The 26,621-nt window shown below is 38.0% G+C and overlaps 1 protein-coding gene across 6 annotated transcripts in view; it reads left to right on the top strand.

The window, feature by feature from the left end:
• The first annotated feature begins 1,164 nt into the window (after positions 1 to 1,164).
• Positions 1,165 to 26,621, top strand: part of Prp4k (Pre-mRNA processing factor 4 kinase) — a 301,728-nt gene continuing 276,271 nt past the window's right edge. For 5 of the 6 annotated variants that reach the window (XR_016547202.1, XR_016547200.1, XR_016547201.1 and 2 more), the window contains exons 1-2: positions 1,165 to 1,498; positions 15,319 to 15,975. Coding sequence is in view for 3 of the 6 variants with exons in the window: in XM_090377695.1 (XP_090233821.1) it covers positions 1,407 to 1,498; positions 15,319 to 15,975 (749 nt within the window). In the remaining 3 variants the exon portion in view is untranslated. Of the gene's footprint in view, positions 1,499 to 4,677; positions 4,766 to 15,318; positions 15,976 to 26,621 lie in introns of all 6 variants that reach the window. The other variant, XM_090377697.1, reaches the window with a different exon arrangement.

The following is a 26,621-nucleotide window of genomic DNA, read 5'->3' as shown; positions in this document are numbered from 1 at the left end:
GGATCTAGAAAAGTTAAGCAGATGGGCTGAGGTGTCAACTGAAGTTTAGTATTGACAAATTTAAAGTTCTGCATATGGTAAGCAGTAACCTCAGAGTAACGTGTCAACTGTGAACTGAGGTTTCTGAGCAGTGCACATGGTCTGCAAGAGTAGTTCATGTGGTCTTGTCAATGATATACAGGAATTTTTTAGCAGGGATAAGGAGGTGATTATCCCCTTGTATAAGGCAATGGTCAGGCTACTCCTTGAGTACTGTATTCAGGTCCGAAGGCCTCATTTTAAGAAGGATGTAGTGCTGTTGGAACGAGTATAGGGAAGGGCAGCAAGATTAGTGAATGGAACAAATTGTTATTCTTACGAAGGAAGGCTTAAGTTTTGCAAATTACAGTGTCCGGAGATAGGCACCTGCGAGGTGATCTGATTGAGGAGTATAAGACTTTGAATGGTTTCAGCATGTTCAATGCTGATGGGAGTCTTCAGATTTTTTTCAGATAAATCGCCTGAGAGGGCATAAATTCAAATTGAGGAAAGACTGTTTTAGGATAGATTTTCGGAAGTTTGCCTTTAGCCAGCGGGTGGTCGATCGCTGGAACTCTCTCGTTTCAGAAGTTGATAGCTTAAACAGATTCAAGGCAGAACTAGACACATATTTGGAGCGAGTGGATGGGTGGGTGAAATGAGAAGGGCGTGTCTGTGTTTTTTTTTTTTTTTTGGCTGATGCTATATAAGCTTGCTTTCATGCATCATATACCCTGGCTAATTCTAATGCTAAATTATGAATATTTATAGAGATACATTATATTTTCTTTACTTTTCTTACTTTTTAATATTCTCTAATATATTAGTTTAAATGTAATTAATAAAAATATTATAAAAATTATATCTATACATATTAATAATTATGCATTCATTATTATATGTTTCATTGTATGTAATAGCAAATTCCATGCTATATATAAAAGACTACAGTATACCGAAATATTAATCTTTAAAAATATTTCCCTGTCATCTTATTATAATATTCCCGTTATATTCGTAATGTTATATGTTAAAGGGAATAGGGAAAAGTATAGGGAATGTGTCCCCTTTACCCGTCTAGTGAGCGTATCCGTAAATTCGGCTGTCTTACGAGGTGTATGTTTTTGGTGTGTGTACGCGTTCAGGTTGTGAATAAGTTTTAAGTTATTTTCCTTTAAATGCTCTCTTGTATATGTTGTATATAGGACATTTAATGCTATAATGGTTATCTATAACGCACAGTTGTTACAACGCTGGAACAGCAATTTAACTTTTGACAATTTCACATTGCTCTCTTAATGTGGTAGTATTCCTTAGTTGAATAGTCCAAAATATTTCTCTAAGTGTATTGGTTCGAGATTAGCGATTAAAAATCTAGGATCTGTGTGATGGCTACTTGTAGTAACGAGAAAATTAAACGAGGATCTAAAAAGAAAAGTGAGTTGTATTCTGCAGTGAAAAATGGAGAGGTGGTTGTAATGTAAGTACTTTTGCAAGAAAATGAATGTGTACTGTTTTTTTTAATAATTCATTCACTTTTATTTTTACTTATTTTCACTTTACTGAAATATACAATGATGCCTCGGAACTGTTTAGCTGTATTTCGTTTATTATTATTTTTTATTTTCTGGCTTACCATTAGCACAGCCGAGTTAATTCATGTTTTTATACGGATGTTCTTTTGTAACACTTGCAAATAGTGTAGTAGGTTATGCCTGTTGATTCCTTATGACTATAGTGTGGTAAGTAAATTTGAAATTTTTATTTATTTTGATGGTTAGATTGACCGTTTCATACAGTGTAAATGCCCAAACACCCATGTGACTTTTCTTTTCATAAACAGTTTTGATATGCTGTTTGTAATAAACACACTCTGAATGCCTTGATCAGTGGTGGCTTAGGTCCATTGTGGGGGTCCTTGTAGGAATTTAAAATACATGAAACATTTTCCGTAAAACGCCAAACACATTTGTATTACAGGGTGTCTCATGAGCTACAGGCATTTAATCACAGTGCAATGCAATTTATTAAGTTTTACTTTAGTTTATTGTAATCATTAATATTTTTATGTAATATTAATGATTTATTTATTTTTTCTTCTTTATTTATTTTCCAGGGTTTTTAAGTAATCTAAAGCATTTGAGTACAGGCCGTGATTGCACTGAACAAGATTTACCTTTTCGTGTATAGTGCATGGTATAGCACAACGTGGCATGCATTGAAGGTTTGTATAATGCATGTCATAAACTTATCAACTGAGACTATGTCTTACCAGGAAGCTTTGCCTTTAATATAACTCCATAGAGAATTATTGCAGGCTTACAAATCCAATTTCCATGGATGCCACTTTGATGATGACAGTTGCCTGATCCTCAAGAGAGTGTCATTCAAATAATTACAACAGTTTTTTTTTTTTTTTTTTTTTTATGTGAACCCCAAACACGAGAGGTATTAGAACCTATAGTACTTAGTACCGTGCTTGGGTTAGGGTTGAAGGAGAAGTATGGGGGGAGGGGGACGCCGGAAACTTTGCTCTAGAGAATAAACATGGGTTTCACCACTTCAAGCCTTCAATAAGCAAAGTGGTGGTATTTCACCGGTTGATGAGAACCAGTGCCCCACTATGTTGAAAGTAAATATCATTTTTAATATCACATCTTTCAGTGTCTGGCATTAAATAATTTTTCAACTGAGATGATGAGCTGAAAGTGTAGATAACACCATAATACGTAGAGGATGATAACCTGAATTTTCTCCCTGTTTTGGGGGTCACCATCACTACAGAAGTAAATGTTTTTAGGTGTTGAACTCAGGTACATACAGCATATTGTCACTGGAGAGAACCCAAGACACTCTTTGGAAATGTATTAAAGTGCTGCCACAGTACTTTGAAAGCAGTATTTGTAATGGAACAATGCAATAAAAATATTAAGGCTTGCATTGGGTATACTTAGATTTATGAGATAAACCAAATTTAATAAACTAAAATAAAACTCGTATTGAATTGCGACACATTGAGTGCTGTTGAATTTATTAGACATTCTGTACAGTATTTATTGGGTTATATCAGGATATTATTATTGCTTTATTATTTATTTTTTGGCAGTTGGGTTAGTGAAATTTGCAGAATTGAGTGGAAAATTAATTCTCCAAAATGAGCTCATAAATTATTCTAGCCCTGTTGTGAGTATTTTAATACAATTTAGCTAAAATGGGACTTACATTCATATTTTTTATTACAGGAGTGAAAAAGACACATTCAAGTGAAAGGCAGTAATCTCAGATTTTATTATCAGATATTAAGGCTACCACCATAAGTTGCTTTATGTCACAATACTAATAAGCAACATTGCTATAAAGTGAAGGATAGTATTACTTATTAGTAGACAGGTAATTACTATTTTTAGATGTGTTCACACACACACAAAATATACACACAGTCGGACCTCTATATAATGAAATCAATTGTTCGCTTGAAAAAATTCGTTATAAAGAAATGTTTTCAGCAATGAAAAATACCCTAGTATTTTTCATTGTTGAAAAGGTAATATTGTTTAGCATTCAGAAATAGAGTAAAACATGGGAAATAAATCAGAAATCAGTGGGACTGAATAAATTTTCTTCTAAAACAATTAATATATTAATACATACATATTAAGAAATGACTACTTACATGATGCGGCACCTCCGTAGCCAGGTGGGAAGGAGAAGCAGTGCGTGGCACACGCTTCTTGATTAGACCGGCGTTCGAGCCCGTCACCACCAAATACGGAGGATGCAGAAAGGTCAGGGAATGACCACCGCATATCCTGGAGCAATATGGCCTTAGTTGCTAATGCTCCTTAAAAAAAAAACTTACATGATGCACACAATGTATTAGTACACTTTTAAAAATTATTTTGTAAAATATTTGGTTATTTTATGTTGTACACTGGATTTTACTGTACATTGTTCATAAAAATGTTTGCATTTGTTTAAAATCCTCTTCCTATCCCGCTTGTTGTTCGTTTTGACCCTATCTTCCGCTGTTCTTCAAATCTCGCAACATCCTTTATGGCGACGCCCTAAGTGTGCGGTCAGTTTATTATTTATCTATTTTTGTTTTGTTGCCATATGCTAATGAAATATTAGGCATCTTTACTAATTTCCTCCCATCCTGAACGGAAAGATATATGGATAACATATTTCGGTAGGTTTAGTATATATCAATATGACATTTTGGGTTCACGTTATTTTCAATTTTCTGGGATGCTTGTTTTGACCCTATCAGGTTTGTTTATAGTTTAGCAGTCCAGAAAGCTTTCTGAAATATGTAAACTTGAAGTTATTGTTAAACCACTGTTAATAAGAGTAAAATGTGGAATATTTATATGAAGCATCCTATATGCAATTTTATTGTCACTCGTTTCCACGTTCTTCATTTTTTTAGAATCATAAATTTCGTATTGTATACAAAAATTTAGTGTACTTGTGGGGTGAAGTATAAAACTAGATATTTTTAGTACTTTTTATTAACTACTGCCATTGAGAATGTGAATTTTTTTTTAGAATTCAAAGGATTGCTGATCAGAAAAATAAGAAATATTCATTAATAATGCAAGCGCAAAAGGTATTTACAGACAAGTTAATCTTTTATGTATGTGATATGTCTTGTTCCAGGTTGCAGTGGTATATATGGCAAACCGTACTTTACAGAGCGTCTCCTATGGTGTCAGAAACTTCGAAGTGGTGTGCTGAATTCACTCTGGTATGGTATAGTGGATGCTGGGTTCGCTTGTGTGTGTGTGTGTGGTGCCATTAATGTTTTTTTTTTTTTTTTAAATTAAGTGCATTTGTTTGTTCAGAACTAAAAGCTTCAGTGTGCAAAATTGGGTGCATGTTGAATTATTTTTGAAATTCATTTAGGGGATGCATCGCCCTCTGTGATGGTGTAGCAGTTTTGTCACTTGTTTTGATATTTCTTTATTTGATTCCCATCAACAGCTGGTTGAATTTATAAGGGAATGGGGGGAACCCTACTCTCTCCCTGCCTGATCTCAGACAGGCAGAGTAGGGTTCCCCCCATGAGTCATTCTAGGTTTATCAGCCTGCACAATCTGCAAATTATTAACACACATGCTTGAAGAGACATAATAAACAATGCAAATATGGCTGTATGTCATCATTCTTCTCCTTGGTGATTCCCTTCTACTTTTGATTCTCTCTCTCTCTCTCTCTCTCTCTCTCTCTCTCTCTCTCTCTCTCTCTCTCTCTCTCTCTCTCTCTCTCTCTCTCTCTCTCTGAGGGTAATTCAGAAATTTTTTTTGGCTGGTGCAACCTAAGCCTCAGGCTTCCTTACACCATATGGCTAATAATAATAATAATAATAATAAACACTGAAATATATTTTCTGGCACATTTTCTTCACACTGAAGGCCTTAATGCAAAGTTTTAAATGCTGCCAACATTGCATGTTTGGAAGATTTAATAATGCCCCCATTGCCTTTGTTGCCCTCATTTTCATCCAACTCATCAATATTATCAATAGTTCTTTGTATACTTTCAAAAATGTTGAAGTCACTCAGATATTCAGATACTATAATATCATTGTCAACTACTAAAAATTCGTCAAGAAAAATTTCACCATTGATCAAACCTCTCTCTTAAAGTTCTTTCCAAGGTTGCTGAGTATCTTGTAGTACTTCATCCCTTTCATCACTGTTAATTGGCAATTTAGTAAAACTTGCTTTTGCAAAACAATTCTTAATCGTTGTTTACGTCATATCTTGACTCCACACTTTCACTAACTCTAATATGCACATCAGCAAATCTATAACAGAATCTATAGGTTGGTTGATTGGTTTCTATTCTCAGTATAATTTTTTTTGGTACGCACCTTCGGTGGTGCATTTTCAAATTCTTGGTAATACCTTAGTCCAGTGGCTGCAGTTTTATGAGGTATTTGGAGGGAAGAAAACAAGCTTCACATTTGTAAGTTTAAAAATTACCAAGTGAAAGTGGGTAGGGAAGTTTTCGACACTCAGTGCGTTTTTTCTGTTTTCTTTCATCTTTCTATCGAAATTTAACATCCACTGTTCAGATATTTCACTTGTTGTCCAGAATTTTTTGTTGTAGTTGTAGTCCAACTCTAATGAATTTATCCCTTCAAAACATCGGGGTTATTTAATTTTGCCTATTACGAAAAGCTTACAACAGCAAATTCTAAATGGGAAGCATTAAAGCAATTAATTGTGGAAGCTACTAGGCTTTTCATACCGATTAAGAAATATCATTCAAGGTTTAGGCCTAAATAGATGATGAACTAATGAGATTCATTATTTAGATGAACTAATGAGATTCATGGCAGAGAAGAAAAATGCATGGGATGCATATAAATTATCAGGCGATGCAGAAGCCTATGGCATAAAAAACCAGTGCGTAATCAAGTCACAAAGGAGATTAGGCAAGTGAAGGCAGATTACAAGAAAGATTTGGTAAAGGATGCTAAGAAAAACATCAAGGACTTCTTTACTTATATAAACTCTAGAATGAAGAGGATGAGTCAGATTGGTCCACTTGATATCGATGGTTTGACTGTTGATGATCCTACTTAGATAGCTGATAAACTGAATGAGTATTTTTCATCTACATTCACACATAAGGAATTCTTTAGGGAAGTGAAAGACAGAAGCCTATTAAACTCTAACAGGTTTATGATTTTGTGAGCTTAATGATTTTGTAATAACTGAGAGCAAAGTGGAGGAGAAATTTTTAAATAGAGGAAAGACACCTGTGGTGGATGAGATCTATCCAGTTATATTAAAGGAGGCTGCAAAGAAGTAAGCAAAGCTTAGCCATAATTATGAGAGTGTCCTTGGACTCAAGAGAAGTCCCCGTGGACTGGAGATGTGCCAATGTGTGCCCAATTCACAAAGGGATATCAAAAGATGACACAAGTTATTACAGACCTGTTAGTTTAACTTCTGTTCCGGGAAAAATAACGGGGTCACTGGTTAAAGAAGCATTGCAGGATCATCTAGACAAGACTGCAGTAATAATTCAGACACAGCATGGGTTTAAGAGAAAGTCTTGTCTGGCAAATTTAATTGGATACTATGATGCAGTTACAAAGGAACTGGATGCAAAAAATAATTTTATCATATACTTGGAGTTCAGGAAAGCTTTTGATACTGTTGCACATGGAAGACTACTGTACAGATTGGAGCAGTATAATATTAAGGGCATGTTGCTACAATGGATAAAAGGGTGGTTGAGTGGGGTTGAAAGGGTGGACTCTTCCATGTCCACTTTCTGTTCACCCTTTTCTTGAAAAATTGTTCATTACTGACAATCCTTGAGATTCTGTAAATTCCACAAGTCTTTCGCCTCTTTCGTTTCTTTCACGAATTTCAATCCCCTCGACGTGGGCACCTGTTGTGGTGAGGGGACCTCCCAGTGATGCTGCTGGTTTTCCAGATTAGCATCACTGGGATCTAATGCCCATACCTTGGTTCCAGGGTTACATCATTGGAATCTGGCATGTGCAGCCATGCGCCGCGACCTGTGGATTTCGGAAAGGGGAATCCTGGTGGTTGAGGGGCCCATCCTTAATACACCACTTTGGCCCCTGCTTCGACAAGACGGGAGGTCCCGGAACGGCCCGACTGGGATCAATCGGCGGGTGGTTTTTTACTGCTAGGGTCAACTGCGTTCCAATAAGTCTCCCTCCCTTTGGTCCTGGGACGGGATAAAGACTTATTGGTAACGTGGGTATGGTGCTCCTAAGCGAACTCGACGTCCCATTCGTGTACGCAGTACCTGTTAGTTCATGAGTGGGCGTCCCCTCGTAGGGCTCCGTGGTGGGTGAGGTACTTAGGCATCAGACTCTTTTTCTTTACTCTTATGAGTAATTTAAATTCTATTTCTTCTGGGGCCCCAACAAGGCCCCTACCTTACCGATCAGATGAGAATGACACCAATTCTGCCAAAAGAGCCAGAACTGAGGATAAACCACCATCTATAACACCGCTTTTCCTCATACTCCATTCTACCGGAGAGCAGTCAATTGGGAAGATGTCACCCTTCTTCATCCAGAAAGGATTAGAAGGGTTGGCAAGATCACCAAAATCAGTAAAATGGCTGCGTTCTGGCGATCTTTTACTCGAAGCTTTAAATACAAAGCAAGCAGAAAGAATATTAAACGCGACATCTATAGGGGGAATACCAATCAATGTAACACCCCACAAAACTTTGAACTCTTCACGCGGTGTCATTTCAGAGTGGGATCTTCTTCATGTCTCTGAAGAAGAGATCTGCTCTGAACTAAAAGACCAAGGAGTGACAGCTATCAAGAGAATATCAGTGCGGAAGGAAGGGAATCTCGTCCCTACCCGAGTTCTTATTCTAACATTTAACACCCCACGGCCTCCTAGTTCCATCAAGGCAGGGTATTTAAACTGCCCAGTGAGGATCTATATTCCAAACCCACTGAGGTGTTTTAAATGCCAAAAATACAGCCACTCACAAACGGCTTGTCGTGGTAACCCTGCCTGTGCTTGATGTGGTGCAAAAGACCACGAGAGCAAGGAATGTTCAGCTTCTAAACCGATCTGTGTAAATTGCCAACAAGATCATCCTGCCTACTCCAGAGCATGCCAGCGGTGGAAGGATGAAAAAGAGGTCCAAAAATTGAAAACGGAGCTGAATATCTCCTACCCAGAGGCTAGAAAATGCATTCAACCAATAAATAGCGGGAAGCCTTCATATGCCCAGAAGGTTTCTGCAAAGTGCACTATCGGTACACAAACTGAGATGACTGTACCACCAAGAGAGTCATTCACACTGATTGCCTGCTATTTATTGAGTTCACAAAAGCCCACCAAAAAAACGCAGTCAGCTGCCACTCCTATATCCGTACCTCCTAATGCTCCACCACTACCAAAACCAAGTGGTAAAGAGCCAACAGTAATAACAGAAACAATGGATGTCCAGGAGAAGGAGGTACCGGATGAATCAGTCTTGGAACTCTTTGCGGAGGAAGAAATGGATACGGGACAGTGTCCATTCTTCCCCAAAAAAGATAAATCGAAGATTGACAAAATAAAGCCCTCAGCACCTCGGAAGCCGCTGAGGTGCTGAGGGCTTTATTTTGCTGTTCCTACAGTGGAATTGCTGTGGATTCCGGCGAAATACTGATGACATCAAGGCCCTCCTGCAAAAGCATGAGCTAGTTTGCTTTTGCTTTCAGGAGACTTATCTAAAGGCAAATGACGATCCCACCATGCATAACATCACATTTTTTCGAAAGGATAGAATTGCGGATGGTCCTGCTCATGGAGGAGTGGCTATCCTTGTGGGCAACCAGACCCCAGTTCAGCCCTTGCTAGTTACAACCAGCCGACCGGGCTAGCCGAGTGGGTAAAGTACCTGCCCGGCAACCCAAAGGTCGCGGGTTCGATTCCCGCCTAGGGCTTGGATCAAAGTACTGCAAAAACCTTGGGAGGTGCAATATGGCCACAGAAGCCGATGCGCCAACAACTACCAAAAAAAAAAAAAAAAGTTACAACCAGCATAGAGGCTGTTGCAATTTGCCTTTCAGTGGGATTTTTATTAACTGTGTGCTCTATTTATTTGCCACCTGGGACTGACATCCCCCAGGAAGACCTTGATGATCTTGTAACGCAGTTGCCTCCCCCTTTCTTACTTCTGGGGATTTTAATGGACATAACACCCTATGGGGTAGGGCTAACATCAATGGAAGGGGACGAGTCATAGAGCGTATGCTAAATGACAATGACCTTTCCCTTCTAAATATTGGAACAAACACCTTCTTCCACATGCCTACCCGTACTTTTTCTGCCATTGATCTCTCTATCTGCTCCCCTTCTCTACTCCCTTCACTCACTTGGAAAGTGGAGGAGAATCCTTACGGAAGTGATCACTTCCCTGTGATAACCTCGTTATACAGTGGGAGACCGTGTCTTCCTTCCAGGTTACCACGGTGGAAGATTGATCAGGCTGACTGGTCTCCCTTCCAACATCAGGCAAATTTTGATCTCAGCACCGTCAGTCAAGAGCCTATCAATGATGCAGTAACGTACATCACAGAAATTATCGTCCAAGCAGCTGCGAATGCTGTTCCAAAAACATCTGCCCGGTTTCCACCATTTCCCAAACCTTGGTGGAATTCACAATGCACAGCAGCAAAAAAGGCTCAAAACAAAGCGTGGGGGATATTCCACTGATATCCTACCACAACCAACCTTATAGCCTTTAAATGCTTACGAGCCAAAGCACGCTATATCCGCCATCAGAGTCAAAAGGAATCTTGGATCTGTTTTACATCATCCATTAACCAGTCTACCAACTCTAAGGTAGTCTGGGATAAAATCCAGAAAATGAAAAAATTCTCTAACATCTCTGCAACATCATCGTATTCCCCAGAGTTCCTGGTCCTGAAACATAAACTTGAAAAACAGGCACTTAATTTTAAGTCTAAGAGCGTCTATCCCTACAACGGGGCATTCACTATGCAAGAACTGAAAAGAGCCCTTACTCTTTCCAAAGCAAGTGCCGTTGGACCAGATGGCATCCATTATGAAATGATTAAACATCTTTCACTAAAATCTATGGATTATCTGCTCTTTCTATATAACAGAATCTTTATCGAAGGGCAGTTTCCGGATTCCTGGCGCAAGGTAATCGTTCTTGCCTTTGCTAAGCCAGGAAAGGATCCAAAAGTCACTACCAATTATCGTCCTATTGCTCTGACTAGCTGTCTATGCAAAATCCTGGAGAGAATGGTTAATTCTCGTTTAATATGGTACTTAGAATCAAATGACCTCCAACTGTAAACAGTGCCCTCTATGTTGATGACTTTAGCATATTTTGTCAGTCATGCAACATGAGGGTTATTGAAAGACAACTGCAGAAAGCCATTGAACGCCTCAACTCCTGGGCACTTGCTAATGGCTTCAGGTTCTCGCCGGAGAAGACCGTTTGCGTACACTTTTGTTGTAAGCGTAATCTTCATCCTGAACCTGAATTAAGGCTCGGACAAAATGCTATTCCAGTAGCAGTGGACACAAAATTCTTGGGACTCGTATTCGATAAAAAGCTGACCTTTCTGGATCACATCCGTCAACTCCGCACAAAGTGCACAAGAGGTCTGGATATTCTGCGCTGTCTTTCCTCAACATCTTGGGGTGCGGAACGATGCACCCTACTACGCATCTATCGTGCACTTGTACGATCCAGACTAGATTACAGGTCCCTGGTATACAATTCGGCCAGAGACAGTGTACTTCGATGCCTGGATCCTGTCCATCATCAGGGTCTCCGTATCGCTACTGGAGCATTTCGAACACTGAGTTGGCACCTAATTTCCTCACAGTCTCTGCACTTAGCGCGCGCACACACACACACACACACCCCCTCCTTGGCTAGACCATGTCCTGTTCTAGAGAGGTCTGCAAATATCCCACATCTCCCCTGAGCCACAGTACTACTGCTACTTCGTGATCGTTGCTTTGCTGCTCTAGTCTGGGTCATAATTTTGTTTAAGTACAATTTAATTAACAATGAAATTTAATAAGATTAATAAATTTTTAATTGATTAATTGATAATGCTATACTAAGCTAACAGATTAGTAATACATTGCTACGTATTTCGCTATCTTGTTTTAGTTAAACCTTACACTATCAAGTTTGCGATATATGTTATGATGTTCCGTATCGTATAACAATGGTGGCAAGTTACAAACGGTAAAATCTACAGACACTATGTATTAACTTCCAAATTGCTATCTAAATTCAAAATAAATCAAGGAGCTTGACTAGGACTATAAAGCTACTTATAGAAAATAATTTAATATAACAATTAAGTCAATAAAATGGCTAAATATAAATAAAAACTTAGCGTTCGCCAGAGCTGCAAAATCTTCCAAATCAGCTAGTGTATAATCTCACTACCTCTACTCTGTCAACTAGTGACTGGAGGAGGTCTGATTATTGTGTATATGGGGGCATTGTTGAAGCTACATTATGTCAAGGTATATTCTTACCATGTGCAAGTCATATTACAAAATTTCATTATGTTTTACAGCATGTCCTCGCCACCTTTTCTTACTTCTAAATACAGCATTTATCTGCGGAAAAGCTGAACCTCCCAAACACTTTCTCATTCATTTTACAAATATACAGGGTCTCAGTTGTAATCTCGGTGATGTCCATTTCTACTTAGTCTGCCAAACCCCAAGTACTTTTCTCACAGAATCTCAATTATCGGTTGATTGAACCACTGCTCATCTCCATTTTCTGAATTATTTGCTGTATGATTCTTTTCACTTCAAAGGTGGTGTGCCTATGCCCATTCTCATATTCTCCCCTCGTCCACATTTACTTTACTACTGAATATATAATGTAAAACTAATAGAACAAATTTATCTGCAAAAAATCGAAACCTCCCAAACACTTAGAAGTAGCAGAGGCATATGATGCAAGAAAGCAAGCTTATACAGCATCAGCCAAAAAAAAAAAAAAAAAAAATATCCCATTTCACACATCTATTTGCTCTAAACGTTTGTCCAGTTCTTCCTTGAATTTATTTAAGCTGTCAACTTCCACAATGACAGATGGAAGTTAATGCAAGCAGCCAACTACCAGTTGGCTAAAGGCAAATTTCCACACAAATATTCTAAAACTATCTTTCCTCAATTTGAATTTATGCCCCTTCAGGTTTTAAATCTGAGCAAGAAGAAGAAGAAGAATACCTTCAGCATTGAGTCTGCTCAAACCATTCAAGGTCTTATACACCTCAGTCAGATCACCTCGCAGTTGCCTAGATGGTAGTTGAACATTCTGGTCTCCTGCCATAGCAATTCACCACACCTTTTGCCCATCTCTGTTCCCACCGCTTTCAAAACCAGATAATTCTCTTGCCACTTTAGCTAAGGATAAAGCTGACCCGATATCATCCTATTTTTCTTCCAACTTGTATATTGATAACCTTGTAAACCATCTCCCATGGCATCCATTACACTCCATTTAATACATCTTGTGGTATTGAATGTGCTCCTGAACTTACTCCTATTGTATGTTACCTGTTTTTCTCTTTCTTATTCCAAAGGTGTTTTCCCTATATCCAGTTCCTAAAAAGGGTGACAAATCCCTCCCATCTAATTATCATCCCATTACACTTACTTCTACTCTTTCCAAATTAATTGAGAAACTAATTATCCACCAACCCTTAAACTATTTAGAAACCCTTGCATCTGATCAGTGATTGTCAGTATGGTTTCCATCATTGTCAATCCACTGGTTATATTCTTGCTTATGTTATACATCTGTGGCCAAATTGAATGGAAAAGTTTGGTGAAACTCAAGCATTTGCTCTTGACATTTCAAAGGTTTTTGACCATGTTGGCATAAAGGTTTTCTAAATAAGCTTTCACCTTATGGTGTGCCAACTGTTTTTCTAATTGGGTATCCAGTTTTCTCTCTGAATGTTCACTGTGTGTGATGGTAGGTGGCTGTCTGCCTTCTAACTTCTCTGCTAATGCAGATGTTCCCCAAGGTTCAGTTCTTTTTCCCATTCTTTTCCTCTTCTATATTAATGACCTTCTATTGACGGTAAGTCCTATCCATAGTTTTGTTGATGATCAGTTTTGCTGGTGATAGCACATTGCATTCCACCTTCCAGTTTGAGAAATCTTGCCCTGCCCAAACAGCTTCAACTTCTCAGATATCCACTATCAATTCCTTAAATGTTGATTTCCAGGTAATTCTTCAGTGGTGTAAAGATAACTTTGTGAATTTCAATCCTCCTAAAACTCAGTCCTGTCTTATATCTCACAAAATGAATTCTTCTGCTTATCTTTGATGAGACTCTGATTTCTAGGCAAGATTATATATCTCTATTGGGGATTACCCTAACTCCTAATCTTTATCTTGTTATAAGCACATTACGAATATTGCTTCGAATACATCTAAAAAACTGGGTTTGGAAGTATAGTAATGTTCTTGGCGTTACTCTTCTTTCTAAGAGCTGTTCACTCTGTACAAATCGAAAATCTCTCCTACCATGAAATGTTGTTCCTGTATCTGGGGCAGTGCCCCCAAAACCTCTCTCAGCTTCTAGATTCCATTCAAAAGAGCGTGGGTACTGTTCTTCTTAATTGGCTTCTATAATTGTATTATTATTTATTATTTATTTTTTTTTTGCAGTTGTTGGTGCATCGGCTTCTGTGGCCATAGTGCACCTCCCAAGGTTTTTGCAGTACTTTGATCCAAGCCCGAGGCGGGATTCGAACCCGCGACCTTTGGGTTGCCAGGCAGGCACTTTACCCACCCGGCTAGCCCGGTCGGCAATTGAATTGTATTCTGCAGACTGGTTTGGCATGCTGTAAGTGCAAATAGATGACTTTCATCAACTGGTGAAATACCACCACTTTGCTTATTGGAGGCTTGAAGTGGTGAAACCCATGTTTAGTCTCTAGAGCAAAGTTTTCGGCACCCCCCTCCCCCATACTTCTCCTTCAACCCATGCACGGTACTAAGTACTATAGGTTTTGATACCTTTTGTGTTTGGAGTTTTCATAAAAAAATAAATAAAAAAAAAAAATAAATAAATAAACATCACTGAGCTTAGAACTGTGACCATGTATATTTGTAACCCCAGAGAAACATACCAACTGTGCGGTACTACACTCAGGGTGACAGAGAATGAAAAAGACCTGGGGATAATTGTGCAGTCAGATATGAAGTTTTCTGAGCAATGCGGTACACGTGCCACAACTAGTCAACATTCTTTACTGTCCAGCTTCAAACTCACAGAAATAACTTTTCGCCTTCCTCATTTATTCATTCAAGTTTCATTTTCTGTGAAGTTGAAGCTGGCCACCAACAAAAAAAAAAAAAAAAAAAAACAACAAAGAGAGAGGCCAAGTAGCTTTGAATTTATGCTGTCAGGGTGGAAGTGGTAGCAATCTCATATTGTAACAATGATGTATATGCATAACTGTCTCATAGTCCTTTCTGTGTTTTTAACTACATTGCACAGATATACAGAGATTATGCATGGTTTTCATTTTAATAGACATAGCAAAGATAAAATTTATATAATAAAATAAAATTTTATTATTTAAATTTTATAATAATAAAATTTTCAATAAAATTTAATTTATTAAACATTTCATTAAATTATTATTTTCTATAAATTATTTAACATAAAAACATTTTAGAGAGTTTAAAGTGTTAACTTTATTTAAATTGTCTTAAAAATTTGGAATGTTAAATTTATATTTAAATACTTCTCTTTTTTAGTGAAAGTGGTGAATCAGAAGTAGATGAAAATTCTGAAGCCTGCCAGAAAGTTACAAGTAAAATGGAAGGTAATGCTAAAAAAAAAAAGAAGAAGCATCACAAACACAAGCACAAACATAAACATTCTTCACATAAAGAAAAAAAGAGCAGTAGCCATAGGAAGCATAAGCAGAAGCAACCAGATAAAGATCCAGTACAGATCTCAAATGTAGATGAAAACATTTTAGTGAATAATATGAACTTAGAAGAATTAGAAAAACAAAAAGCTCTTATTCAAGCTAAACTGGCCAAGGTTGAAGAAGAGAATGCAAAATGTACCTCTTTGGTACCTGAAGATTATGGTAGTTCTGATGACGAAATACCTGAAAAAAAGACGTCGGAAAATGGAACAGTACAAAGGCCAGTAGATATAGAAAGTGAAAGTAAACCTATTGAAAAAAAAGATGTGCTGCCTGCAGTTCCTGTAAAGTCACCTGAACGGAAACATCATCATAGCCACAAGGAAGATAGGTCTAAGCCACTCTCACCTAAAATCATCAGGCACAAAGAAGTGAAAGAAAAGCATAGCATAAAAGAAAAAACTAACAGTAATAAATTAGCTCCAACTAAAAAACATGAGTCACCAGATTTCAATCATAAAAAGTCTCCTAATTCCAGGTATGTTTGTTTGCTTGCATTTTGAAAGAAATGTAGTATCCTTATTTATAAATGTGTTCTTTTATGTAATTATTTTTAATATTCACTTTTGCCTTTTCACTGTCCTTATTAGGAATTTACCTGTTAACTTGTGTGAATGAGTCTCTGTGCCGTAGTAGGCCACTTGGAGTAGCTTTTTCAAGGAAATTGAAAGTTTAGTAAAATTTAAAAACTATACTTATAAACTTTTTTAAATATTAATTTTTCTACTTTTGACTTGATGGCCAAACATTAGGATGAGATTGTTGTCGAAAATAAAATCAAGATCAAAATTTTGCACAAAAAGTATGTTAAAAATTAGCTGTTACATTTTTCGTTTTTATTTTTGAAGTTGTCTTCTGCATTTACAGCCACTCCCCGACTTACCATAAGGGTTGCATTCCGCGGAACTTTACGTAAGTTGGAATTTCCCTAAATGCTTATGCAGCACTCGCAATTATGTGTGCTGAATTTGATTGAAGCAAAAAGGAAATGTTCGATGAACATGTAAATAGAATTATTTATTCAATTTTTTTATCTTGTGCGCAGGAAAAATTACAAAAGAGTACAAGATTATAAAATTACAAAAAGAGAGGTGGCAGGCATAACATCAGCAAGTTTTACCTTTTGAGCATCGTTGCCAGAATTAACTCTCCAGCTGATAAGCTGTGGAAGTTGAGGGCTGTGTAGATTTAGAAGGGGTTTTTCCCAACGCATCACAAAATTTCTCTGCAGCTGCAGAATCGGCACTGGCGACTTCACCGCGTACTTTAATGTTTTGGAAACCAGCGCAATGCTTGAACCTATTAAGAAACCCATTGCTTGCCACGAACTTGGCTTGGGGTTCGCCATACTTATCTTTAATATCTTCATAAATACTTCTTGCTTTTGCTTAATTGGCCATTGGACTCAGGGGCACTTGCTTCTGAATCTGATTTTCCATCCATATTAATAGCTTTTTCATCTTTAATTAATATTGGACTTGGCTCATAATGGCCTTAGTTGTGCCATAAAAACCAAAACCATCTTCGATATAGCACCTGAACGTTGTTTTGTGATCACTGTTGATCTTAAATGCGTTGATCCTTTAATATGTTCTTATACTCGCACTGTCCCTTAAAATAGTATTCACTGTTGAAGCAGCGAGACCTAATTCCGCCCAATAGATCAGTGGTGGGCAAACTGTGGTTAAAGTAAAGTGTGTTAGTTGTGTGACGGCACCAGGGGTTTCCCCCATCTCCACGTTGTATTTTTTGTGAGTGACACAGAACTCTGTGGAGGCCAGAGATTTAAAAAGTGTGTAGGGAGCGGTCTGTTGTGTAGTGTTGTGTTCTGTTGTTTCTCTGACCATTTAGCCATTGGTCCCCTATTGAGACCCGCCGTTGCCCACACTTTGCTATGAGGAGGCAGGTCAGGCACCTGGTAGATTATTTAAGTACTCTGGCAGGCTACGCCACCTAATTTCCAAGGATTTCAGTGGCAAGGCCTATAAAAAAAAAAAAAAAGGGGGTGTGCACTAGAATTTGAACAGGACATAATCTAGCCATGGAGGATGCCTTTGTATGTGTTAGGTGCAGAGAATGTGAAGAAATTAGGTGCCAACGGAACATTCTGATGGGTGTCTATGAGAGTTTGAAGAGTCGTGTAGATGTCCTCGAAGGAATTAAAATGGGAGCCCATCAAGTTCTCAGCTGCCCAACTCAACACCTGAGCTTACTCTTGTGCACCAGAAAACACAGTGGCAATCTTCAGGGCATAATGCGCTGGTCCCACAGGAGCTAGTTATTGTCGGTGACTAAATTGTCAGGGAAATGGGAAATATATTGTGAATAAAGGATAGGTGGAATAGGACCAGGGTATGTCTGCCAGGGGCAAAAGTTGATGATGTAGATCATATATCTTTTAAGGGCACAAAAGTGATATCGTTTACACATTGGTGTTAATGACATTAATTGTAGGAGATCTATGGATTTACTTAAGAAGTACAGGTCAATGTTGAAAAAAAAAGTCGTGAGTTAGGGTTAAATTTGAAAATGTCTGCAATCCTGCCCATACACGATAGGAGGGAGTATATGATGAGAGCTTTGTTAATCAATTCGGCCCAGGAGAGAGACTGTGCAAGACTCCTGGGGTAGTATTTTTCTCAGCGTGGTCTGTGCTTGTTAACAGGAGAGAACTTCTACAGGGATGGGATACACTTAATTATAATGGGTGCAAGAATATTTTCTGATGCTACTGAGGCAATGTTAGGGGAGTCAGAAAACTGCTAGCTTGGGTGGGATTCACAGACTAATAGTTTAACAGTAAGCGCAGGCAGGGGTGGAAGTGATTCTTGCACTTCATTCTTTTAGAATGAGCAGTGGCCTGGAAAGCCAGTTGCTGGGGGTTTCAGTACCTGTTGGAAGTCATGAAACAAGTAAATACATGAGCTGTGTTAGAGTAAGTAAGAGTAAAAACAGATGCATGTATACTTGCATGTACACCAATGCTAGAAGTATAGTAAATAAATTTGAAGTGCTGGTCTAGACATCAAAGGCGGATATTGTTTGGATATCAGAGGCGGTGTCACACAGATATAAGGAATGCAGAATTGGAATTTGGGGAGTACAATGTGTACAGAAAGGATAGGAAGGGAGGAGGTGTTATGCTGTTAGTTAGGAAACAAAATCTAAGGAAGTGCATCAAGTTGGCATAGATGGACAGAGCAATGTTGAGTTAGTGTGGTGTAACATAAGCACTGGGAAGCAAAAATGAGGATAGGAGTTTGCTATAGGCCTAATGAATCCAATGAGTACGATGTACAATTATATAGAGTGGGCCAGTAAATCAGTGTGTCTTATAATGTTAGATTTTAACTTTCTCGATATTGACTAGAACTTGTGGGTTGGTCACTCGCACACTAGCAAGGGTTTTGGGGATTTATTGGATGATTGTTTTCTACAGCAGCAAGTTGGAGAGGCAACCAGAGGGAGTAACACTCTTGATCTGATTATCAGCAGTGATTATTCATGCAATAAGAATTTACAGATAAAGGAACCACTAGGTGGCAGTGATCACAATCACAGTGTACTGATGCAGGACTTACTTAAAGATGTGACTACCGTCACAGGTAAAGGGATTGGTTTTTGCTTTCATGAAGGTGACGACAGTGATCTCAGACAGTTTTTAAATTCTATACAGTGGGACCAACTGATGATGTTACCAACAGTAAATTCTAAATGGGAAACATTCAAGGAAGTAATCCTGGAAGCTACAAGGCTTTTTTTCCAACTAAGAAATACTGTTCATGTTTAGGCACAAATGGATGTCAGATTAACTAATGAGACTTGTTGCAGAGAAAAAATTTGCGTGGAATGCATATAAATTATCAGGCAGAACAGAAACCTATGGTAGATATAAGCTGGTCTGTAATCAAATCACAAAGGAGGTTAGGCAAACAAAGGCAGATTATGAGAAATCTTTGGCAGAGGATGCAAAGAAAAACAGCAAAGACTTCTTTATTTATATAAACTCTAAAAATAAGGGGATGAATCAGATTGGTCCACATGATATCAATTGGTTGACTGTAGATGATCATTCTCATATAGCTTCCAAACTAAATGAGTATTTTGCATCTATATTTGCACATGAGGAGTTATTCAAGGAGGGAAATGCCAGATATTTATTAAACTCTAACAGGGAGTTAAATGATTTTGTAATAACTGAGCGCAAAGTGGAGGAGAAATTGTTGAAGTTAAACATAAGAAAGGCACCTGGGCGGATGTTATCTATCCAGTTATATTAAAGGAGGTGGCTAAGGAAGTAAGCAAACCCTTAGCCATAATTATGAGAGCATCCTCGGACTCAGGGGAAGTCCCCACGGACTGGAGATGTGCATATGTATCTCCAATTCACAAATAGGGATCAAAGGGTGACACGAGTAATTACAGACCGGTAAATTTGACTTCTGTTCCAGGGAAAATAATGGAGTCACTGGTTAAAGGAGGATTGCAGGATCTAGGCAATATTCGCAATAGTGCCGATCACTAACCACAACACCATTTTTATTTATTTATTAATTTATTTTAGCAATTTTTTTATAAATTGAAAGTTTAAAATCGTCAGACAAAATTTATTGGCATCATACTGTGCTATGTATCATTCACTGTTCAAGTGATTTAGGACAATCTCAGCCAATCAGCAATTAGCATGTCTGTATTAGAGACGAGAAAGATTCCTGCCCTCAAAGTAGCCACTCGCGGATGCGGGTGGTAAAGGTCCATGTGGTGAAGCATTCAGTTGGTTGTTGTTTACGTTATTTACACATGTGGGAAATTTATTACACTAACATTTTTTTATTAATTGTGCTATTAGTAAATTAAATAATAATAACCATGTGCATTTTTCGCCAATCGTGTTATAAAGTTTTCAATTTAATAGAATAAAGAGAAAAGAGATGCCATGTCTGTTAAAAGAAGTTCATTGAATCCTAGTGCAATATTTGGAGGATGGAATCTGGTGAAAGCCAACCAAATGTGTGCAGGGCTATGAATATACCTTCATTGACTATTACTACAACTAGGAAGAATGCAAATAAAATAAAACAATCAATGCAAAGTGGTAGGTAAGATTTTTGGTGCCTGGAACCTAACCCTGTGATTTCCTATTGACACCATTATATAAAGGGTTCCATTTGTGGCTGCTGTGTACCCAGGAACCTAACCCCGACATAAATCAAGGGCTACTTATACTTGGATTCAGGAAAACTTTTGATACTGTTGCACATGGAAGACTGTGCAAATTGGAGCAGTATGGCATTAAGGGCAAGTTGCCACGATGGATAAAGGATGGTTGAGTGGGAGAAGATAGAGAGTGGTAATCAGTGGACACTGCTCTTCATGGACTAATGTTATTAGCAGTGTCCCCCATGGTTCGGGTTGGGGGTTACTGCTCATGTTATTGAGCCTATTGTTGTTTTGTATATTTATCAATGATATTGATGAAGGTATATCAAGCTTAATTTCAATGTTTGCAAATGATACAAAGTTTGGCAGAGTTGTTAATAAGCGTAATGACAATATGCTGCTGCAACAGGATGTGGAAAAGTGGAGCAGATGGGCTGAGAAGTGCCAACTGAAATTTAACTTTGACAAATGTGAAGTACTGCATATGGGTAGCAGTAACCCCAGAGAAATGTATCAACTGGGAGGTGTTGCACTCAGAGTAGTGCAGAATAAAATAGACCTGTGTGTAATTGTGCAGTCAGATGTGAAGTTTTCTGAGCAGTGCAGACGGGCGGCCAGAGTAGGTCATGGGGTCTTGTCAATGATATACAGGAATTTTACTAGAATGGATAAGGAAGTGATTATCCCCTTGTATAAGGCAATGGTCAGGCCACACCCTGAGTACTGCGTGCAGGTCTGGAAGCCTCATTTTAGGAAGGATGTAGAGTTGCTAGAAAGAGTACAGAGAAGGGCAACAAGATTGGTGAGGGGAATGAAGGGATCCTCTTACCAAGAGAGAGGCTTAAGTTCTGCAAATTGTAGCGGCTGGAGACTAGGCACCTGCGAGGCACCTTTGAATCAATTGAGCAGGCTCAATGCTGATAGGATTCTTCCTCTTGCTCAGATTACAAACCTGAGTGGGCATAAATTTAAATTGAGGAAAGACAGTTATAGAATAGATGTGTGGAAATTTGCCTTTAGCCAGTGGATAGTTGATTGCTATAATAAACTTCCATCTGTCGTTGTGAATGTTGGCTGCTGTAGCCTAGTGGTCAGGTGTGCGGGTGCATAAGTACACATGCCTTGAGTGATTGGGGTTCAAGCCCGTGACTGCTGAATACGGTGCTGTTTCTTGTATTCTGTCTATCTTGTGAACTCCTCTGACTGTTTGGTCATCCCGGAATATAAACAGAAAATTTATTTATTAAGTTGATAGCTTAAATAAATTCAAGGAAGGAGTGAATGGATTGGTGAAATGGGAAGTTTTTTTTTTTTGGCCTGATGATGATGTATAAGCTTGCTTTCTTGCATTGTGTGCCTCTACTAATGCTAATACATGCTAAGTGTATGTATTAGCAGTAGTAGAGTTGGTTATGTACAGAGGTAATTGTGCAATGAGATATGAGTTCTCTGAGCAAGGCAGACAGGCTGCCAGGACACCTCATGTGGTTTTTTCAATGAAATACAGGTATTTTTCTAGTATCAATGGTGTGAACAACATCACCTTTTGGCAGCTTGTTTGTAACTATTTGATGTATAACACCCTATGGGTCTACAATACTGGACGTCCAACAAGAGCCCTCCATGAACCTTTTTTTCTTTGTCTTATTAGTTGGATATAGTTATTTCTCAGGGAGTGATACGTCTTCATTTACCTCAGCTGGAGGCCATCTAGATCTTTGAAAATGCTTTCTTGCCTGCGCACCATTCACTGGCGGTTTCCCAGTTCAGGGTACCACCAATGTGTAAAGAAAGGGCCGACAAGATGGGGGGTTATGTTCTTATTTAAGAAGCATATAAAATCTAAGGCAGTGCATCTAGTTGACATGGGTGGCCACAGCAGTGTTGACTTGATTTGGAGTGACATAAGCACTTGGAAAGCAAAAATGTGAGTAGGAGCATGTTATAGGCCTAATGGCTGTGATAAGTATGAACAACTGTACAGAGAAATAATGTGGGCCAGTAAATCAATAATGTCTTCCAATGGGAGATTTTAACTTTCCAGATATTGACTGGGAAGATGTTGATTGATCTTGCAGACTAGCAAGATTTTTGTGGATTTATTGATTGACTGTTTTCTAAGCAGCATGTTAGAGAGGCAACATGAACAAGTAATACTCTTGATCTGATAATCAGCAGTGATTATTCATGCATTAAGAAATGGATTTTAGGAAAGCTTTTGGTACTGTTGCATATAAAATATAGTTGTACAAATTGGAGCAATGTGGCAGTAAGGACAAGGTGCTGCTATGGATAAAGGGATGGTTGAGTGGGAGAAGACAGAGAGTCGTAATCAATGGACACTGCTCTTTGAGGACCAGTGTTGTGAATGGGGTCCTCCAGGGTGTGGTGTTGGCCCATAGTTGTTTTCTCTGTTTATCAGTGAAATTAATGAAGGCATATCAGGCGTAATGTCCAAGTTTGCAAGCGATACAAAGGTTTACAGGGTGTTTAATGAGAATAGTGATGGTATGCTACTGCAATAGGATCTAGAAAAGTCAAGCAGATGGGCTGAGAAGTGGCAATTGATGTTTAACATTGACAAATGCAGAGTACTGCATATGGGTAGCAGTAACCCCAGAGTAATGTACCAACTGTGTGGTACTTCACTCAGGGTACTGGAAAATGAAAACGGACCTGAGGTAATTGTGCAATGAGATATGAGTTCTCTGAGCAAGGCAGACAGGCTGCCAGGACACCTCATGTGGTTTTTTCAATGAAATACAGGTATTTTTCTATCAGGGATAAGGAGATGATTATGTCATTGTATAGGGCAGTGGTCAGTCTACTGCAAATTGCAGCAGACTAGGCCCGTGCAAGGTGATCTGATTGAGGTGTTTAAAGCTTTGAATGGTTAGAGCAAGCTCAATGCTGATGGGATTCTTCCACGTTCTTAGACTACACACATGAGGGGACATAAATGTTTAGAAGTATGTCTTTAGCGATACCTCTAAACAACAGATGGAATAAACTTCCATCTGTTGTTGTGGAAGTTGAGAGCTTAAATAAATTCAAGAAGACAAGCAATTGTTGGAGGGAATGAATAGGTGAAATGGATTTGATTTTTTTTTTCGCTGAACCTGTATAAGTTTGCTTTCCTGCATCATTTGCCACTACTAATGTTTGTGTGTGGAATTTCTTTGTTGACACTGCATTGAAATAAACATCAAAAGATCTATATATTCATACTCTACAGGGTGCACATAGATAATTTTTCCATATAAATTCTGTTTTCATTTGTGAAAGCTTAATTTAGCTCTGGATATTATCATAAAAACTTTTCCCTGCTGAGAACATTGTTCTGTATTGCTGTAATGCAACCGTGGTAGCATTTCACAATTTGAATCCTAACACATTATATTTCTGCTTTAAGATGTCCATCAAAATTTAAAAATATCAAACTGTCTTTTATTAATTTTTATGCTTAAGTAAGCATGAATGTATGAGTTTTCTTTGCAAAATGTATTTTGGCCAAGGTTAAGGAAAACTATGAATAACTTTTCAATCTGTTTTCCTACCATGTACTCATTAGTCTGATTACCCAAGCAGTCATTGTCCAGGTGGGTTCATTGTTTGCAGTAGTGGTGCTGCTGACTGCTCTGATATGTGCTTTGACAAAATTCAAGCACGTTTAAATGATGTGTTGATATCTTGCACAAACATTCATCTGCTCCATTTTGAGTTTCTCATTTCCCAGTTGATTACCGATTGTCCACTTTTTCAGATTTTCCTAACTTATCTAATGAAGTTATTGTTATGGTTAAGTTAGCGAATTTACTAATGTTTTAAACAGAGATATAAATTTGCAGTTTAAAAAAGACACTGTGCTTACTGAGCAAAGTAATGCTTTATTAAAAAATAATAATAACTCAGCGTACAATCGATCACAATGTTTTGGCCCTGAGTGGTGTTTAAAAAAATGGTGTTTAAATGTCAGCAACTGCTTATTTGTGTGAAATCCAAAATAATTGTATAGTTGCCTCCTTTAGTAACTTTCCCTAACCTAACAATATACAGAAGTTTCTCTTAGGTTAGTTTCATTAATTTGGGAGATTTAGCCCTCCCATTAAATACAGAATGGAGGAGTAAGCTCAGCAGCAAAAAGATATTATCAAGCGATTCAGAAGCCTATGGCAGATATAAGCTAGTCTGTAATCAGGTCACAAAGGAGGTTAGGCAGGCGAAGGCAGATTACGAGAAATATTTGGCAAAAGATGCTAAGAAAAACAGCAAGGATTTCTTTACTTATATGAACTCTAAAAGGAAGGGATGAATCTAATTGGTCCAATTGATATCGATGGTTCGACTGTTGATGATCCTGCTCAGATAGCAAACAAACTGAATGAGTATTTTGCATCTACATTCACACGTGAGGAATTATTAAGGTTTGAAAATGGCAGAAGGTTATCAAATTGTAGCAAGGTACTTAATGATTTTGTAATAACTGAGAGCAAAGTGGAGGAGAAATTGTTGAAGTTAAACATAAGAAAGGCACCTGGGGTGAATGGGATCTATCCAGTTATATTAAAGGAGGCGGCAAAGCAACTAAGCAAACCCTTAGCCATAATTATGAGAGCATCCTTGGACTCAGGGGAGGTTCCCACGGACTGGAGATGTGCAAATGTATCCCCAATTCACAAAGGGGTATTGAAGGGTGACATGAGTAATTACAGACCAGTTAGTTTAACTTCTGTTCCGGGTAAAATAATGGAGTCACTGGTTAAAGATGCATTGAAGGATCATCTAGACAAGACTGCAGCAATAATTCAGACATAGCATGGGTTTGTTAAGGGAAAGTCTTGTCTGACAAATTTGATAGGATATTATGATATGGTTACAAAGGAACTGGATGCAAAAAATAATTTTGATATCATATATTTGGATTTCAGGAAAGCTTTTGACACTCTTGTGCATGGAAGACTATTGTACAAATTGGAGCAGAATGGTATTAAGGGTAAGTTGCTACAATGGATAAAAGGATGGTTGAGTGGGAGAAGACAGAGGGTGGTAATTAATGGGTGCTGCTCTTCGTGGACTAATGTTAATAGTGGAGTCCCACAGGGTTCGGTGTTGGGTCCTCTGTTGTTTTGTATATTTATCTATGATATTGATGAAGGTATATCAGGTTTAGTGTCGAAGTTTGCAGATGATACCTTTGTTGACAAAACTCCATGACCTGCTCTGACAGCCCATTGTAGATATTTTAGCAGTAAATAGACTCATACACCAACCATGAAAATATAAGTATTTTACTGTAACTAAAATGTTTACAAATAAAATAAAATAAATATTTACAAAAACTGCTATTATATTAAATTAAATTATGTACATTGTAAAAAACATTAAAACCTTTGCGATAAATCCTCTTGCTTCCATAAGAGGGGGAGTGAAAGCCGCTGGGGAATTCGAAGTCATCCAGGCTTTCTTGTTTGTAGTGTAATCCACAGAAAGTTTCCTTATGTTTTTGAAACACTAAGGTTTTAACGATTTTCCGATAACAAACAAGTTTTTTTTTTTATTTTTTATTGGTTCCTGTCATATTTTTGCATATGAGCACCGTCAAGCGACCTTTAATTTTTTCCACCAACACATTTTCTCCCCTTTGAATTTAAATGTATTGTCAGGTGTTAAATTATAAAAAAGTCTTGTTTCATTGGGGAACTCCACTAATGAGGCCCCTAGACCTACCTGTACACCATATTCAAGGTGTGACCTGACCATTGCCTTATACAACAGGATAATCACCTCCTTGTCCCTGCTAGCAAAATTCCTGTATATCATTGACAAAACTCCATGACCTGCTCTGACAGCCCATTGTAGATATTTTAGCAATAAATAGACTCATACACCAACCATGAAAATATAAGTATTTTACTGTAACTAAAATGTTTACAAATAAAATAAAATAAATATTTACAAAAACTG

The sequence above is a fragment of the Mastigoproctus giganteus genome, chromosome 7, assembly GCF_048544385.1.
Source record: "Mastigoproctus giganteus isolate SK-2022 chromosome 7, ASM4854438v1, whole genome shotgun sequence".
Taxonomy (NCBI): domain Eukaryota; kingdom Metazoa; phylum Arthropoda; class Arachnida; order Uropygi; family Thelyphonidae; genus Mastigoproctus; species Mastigoproctus giganteus.
The sequence above is the reverse complement of the archived record's forward strand: the minus strand, read 5'-3'. Positions and strand labels throughout refer to the sequence as shown.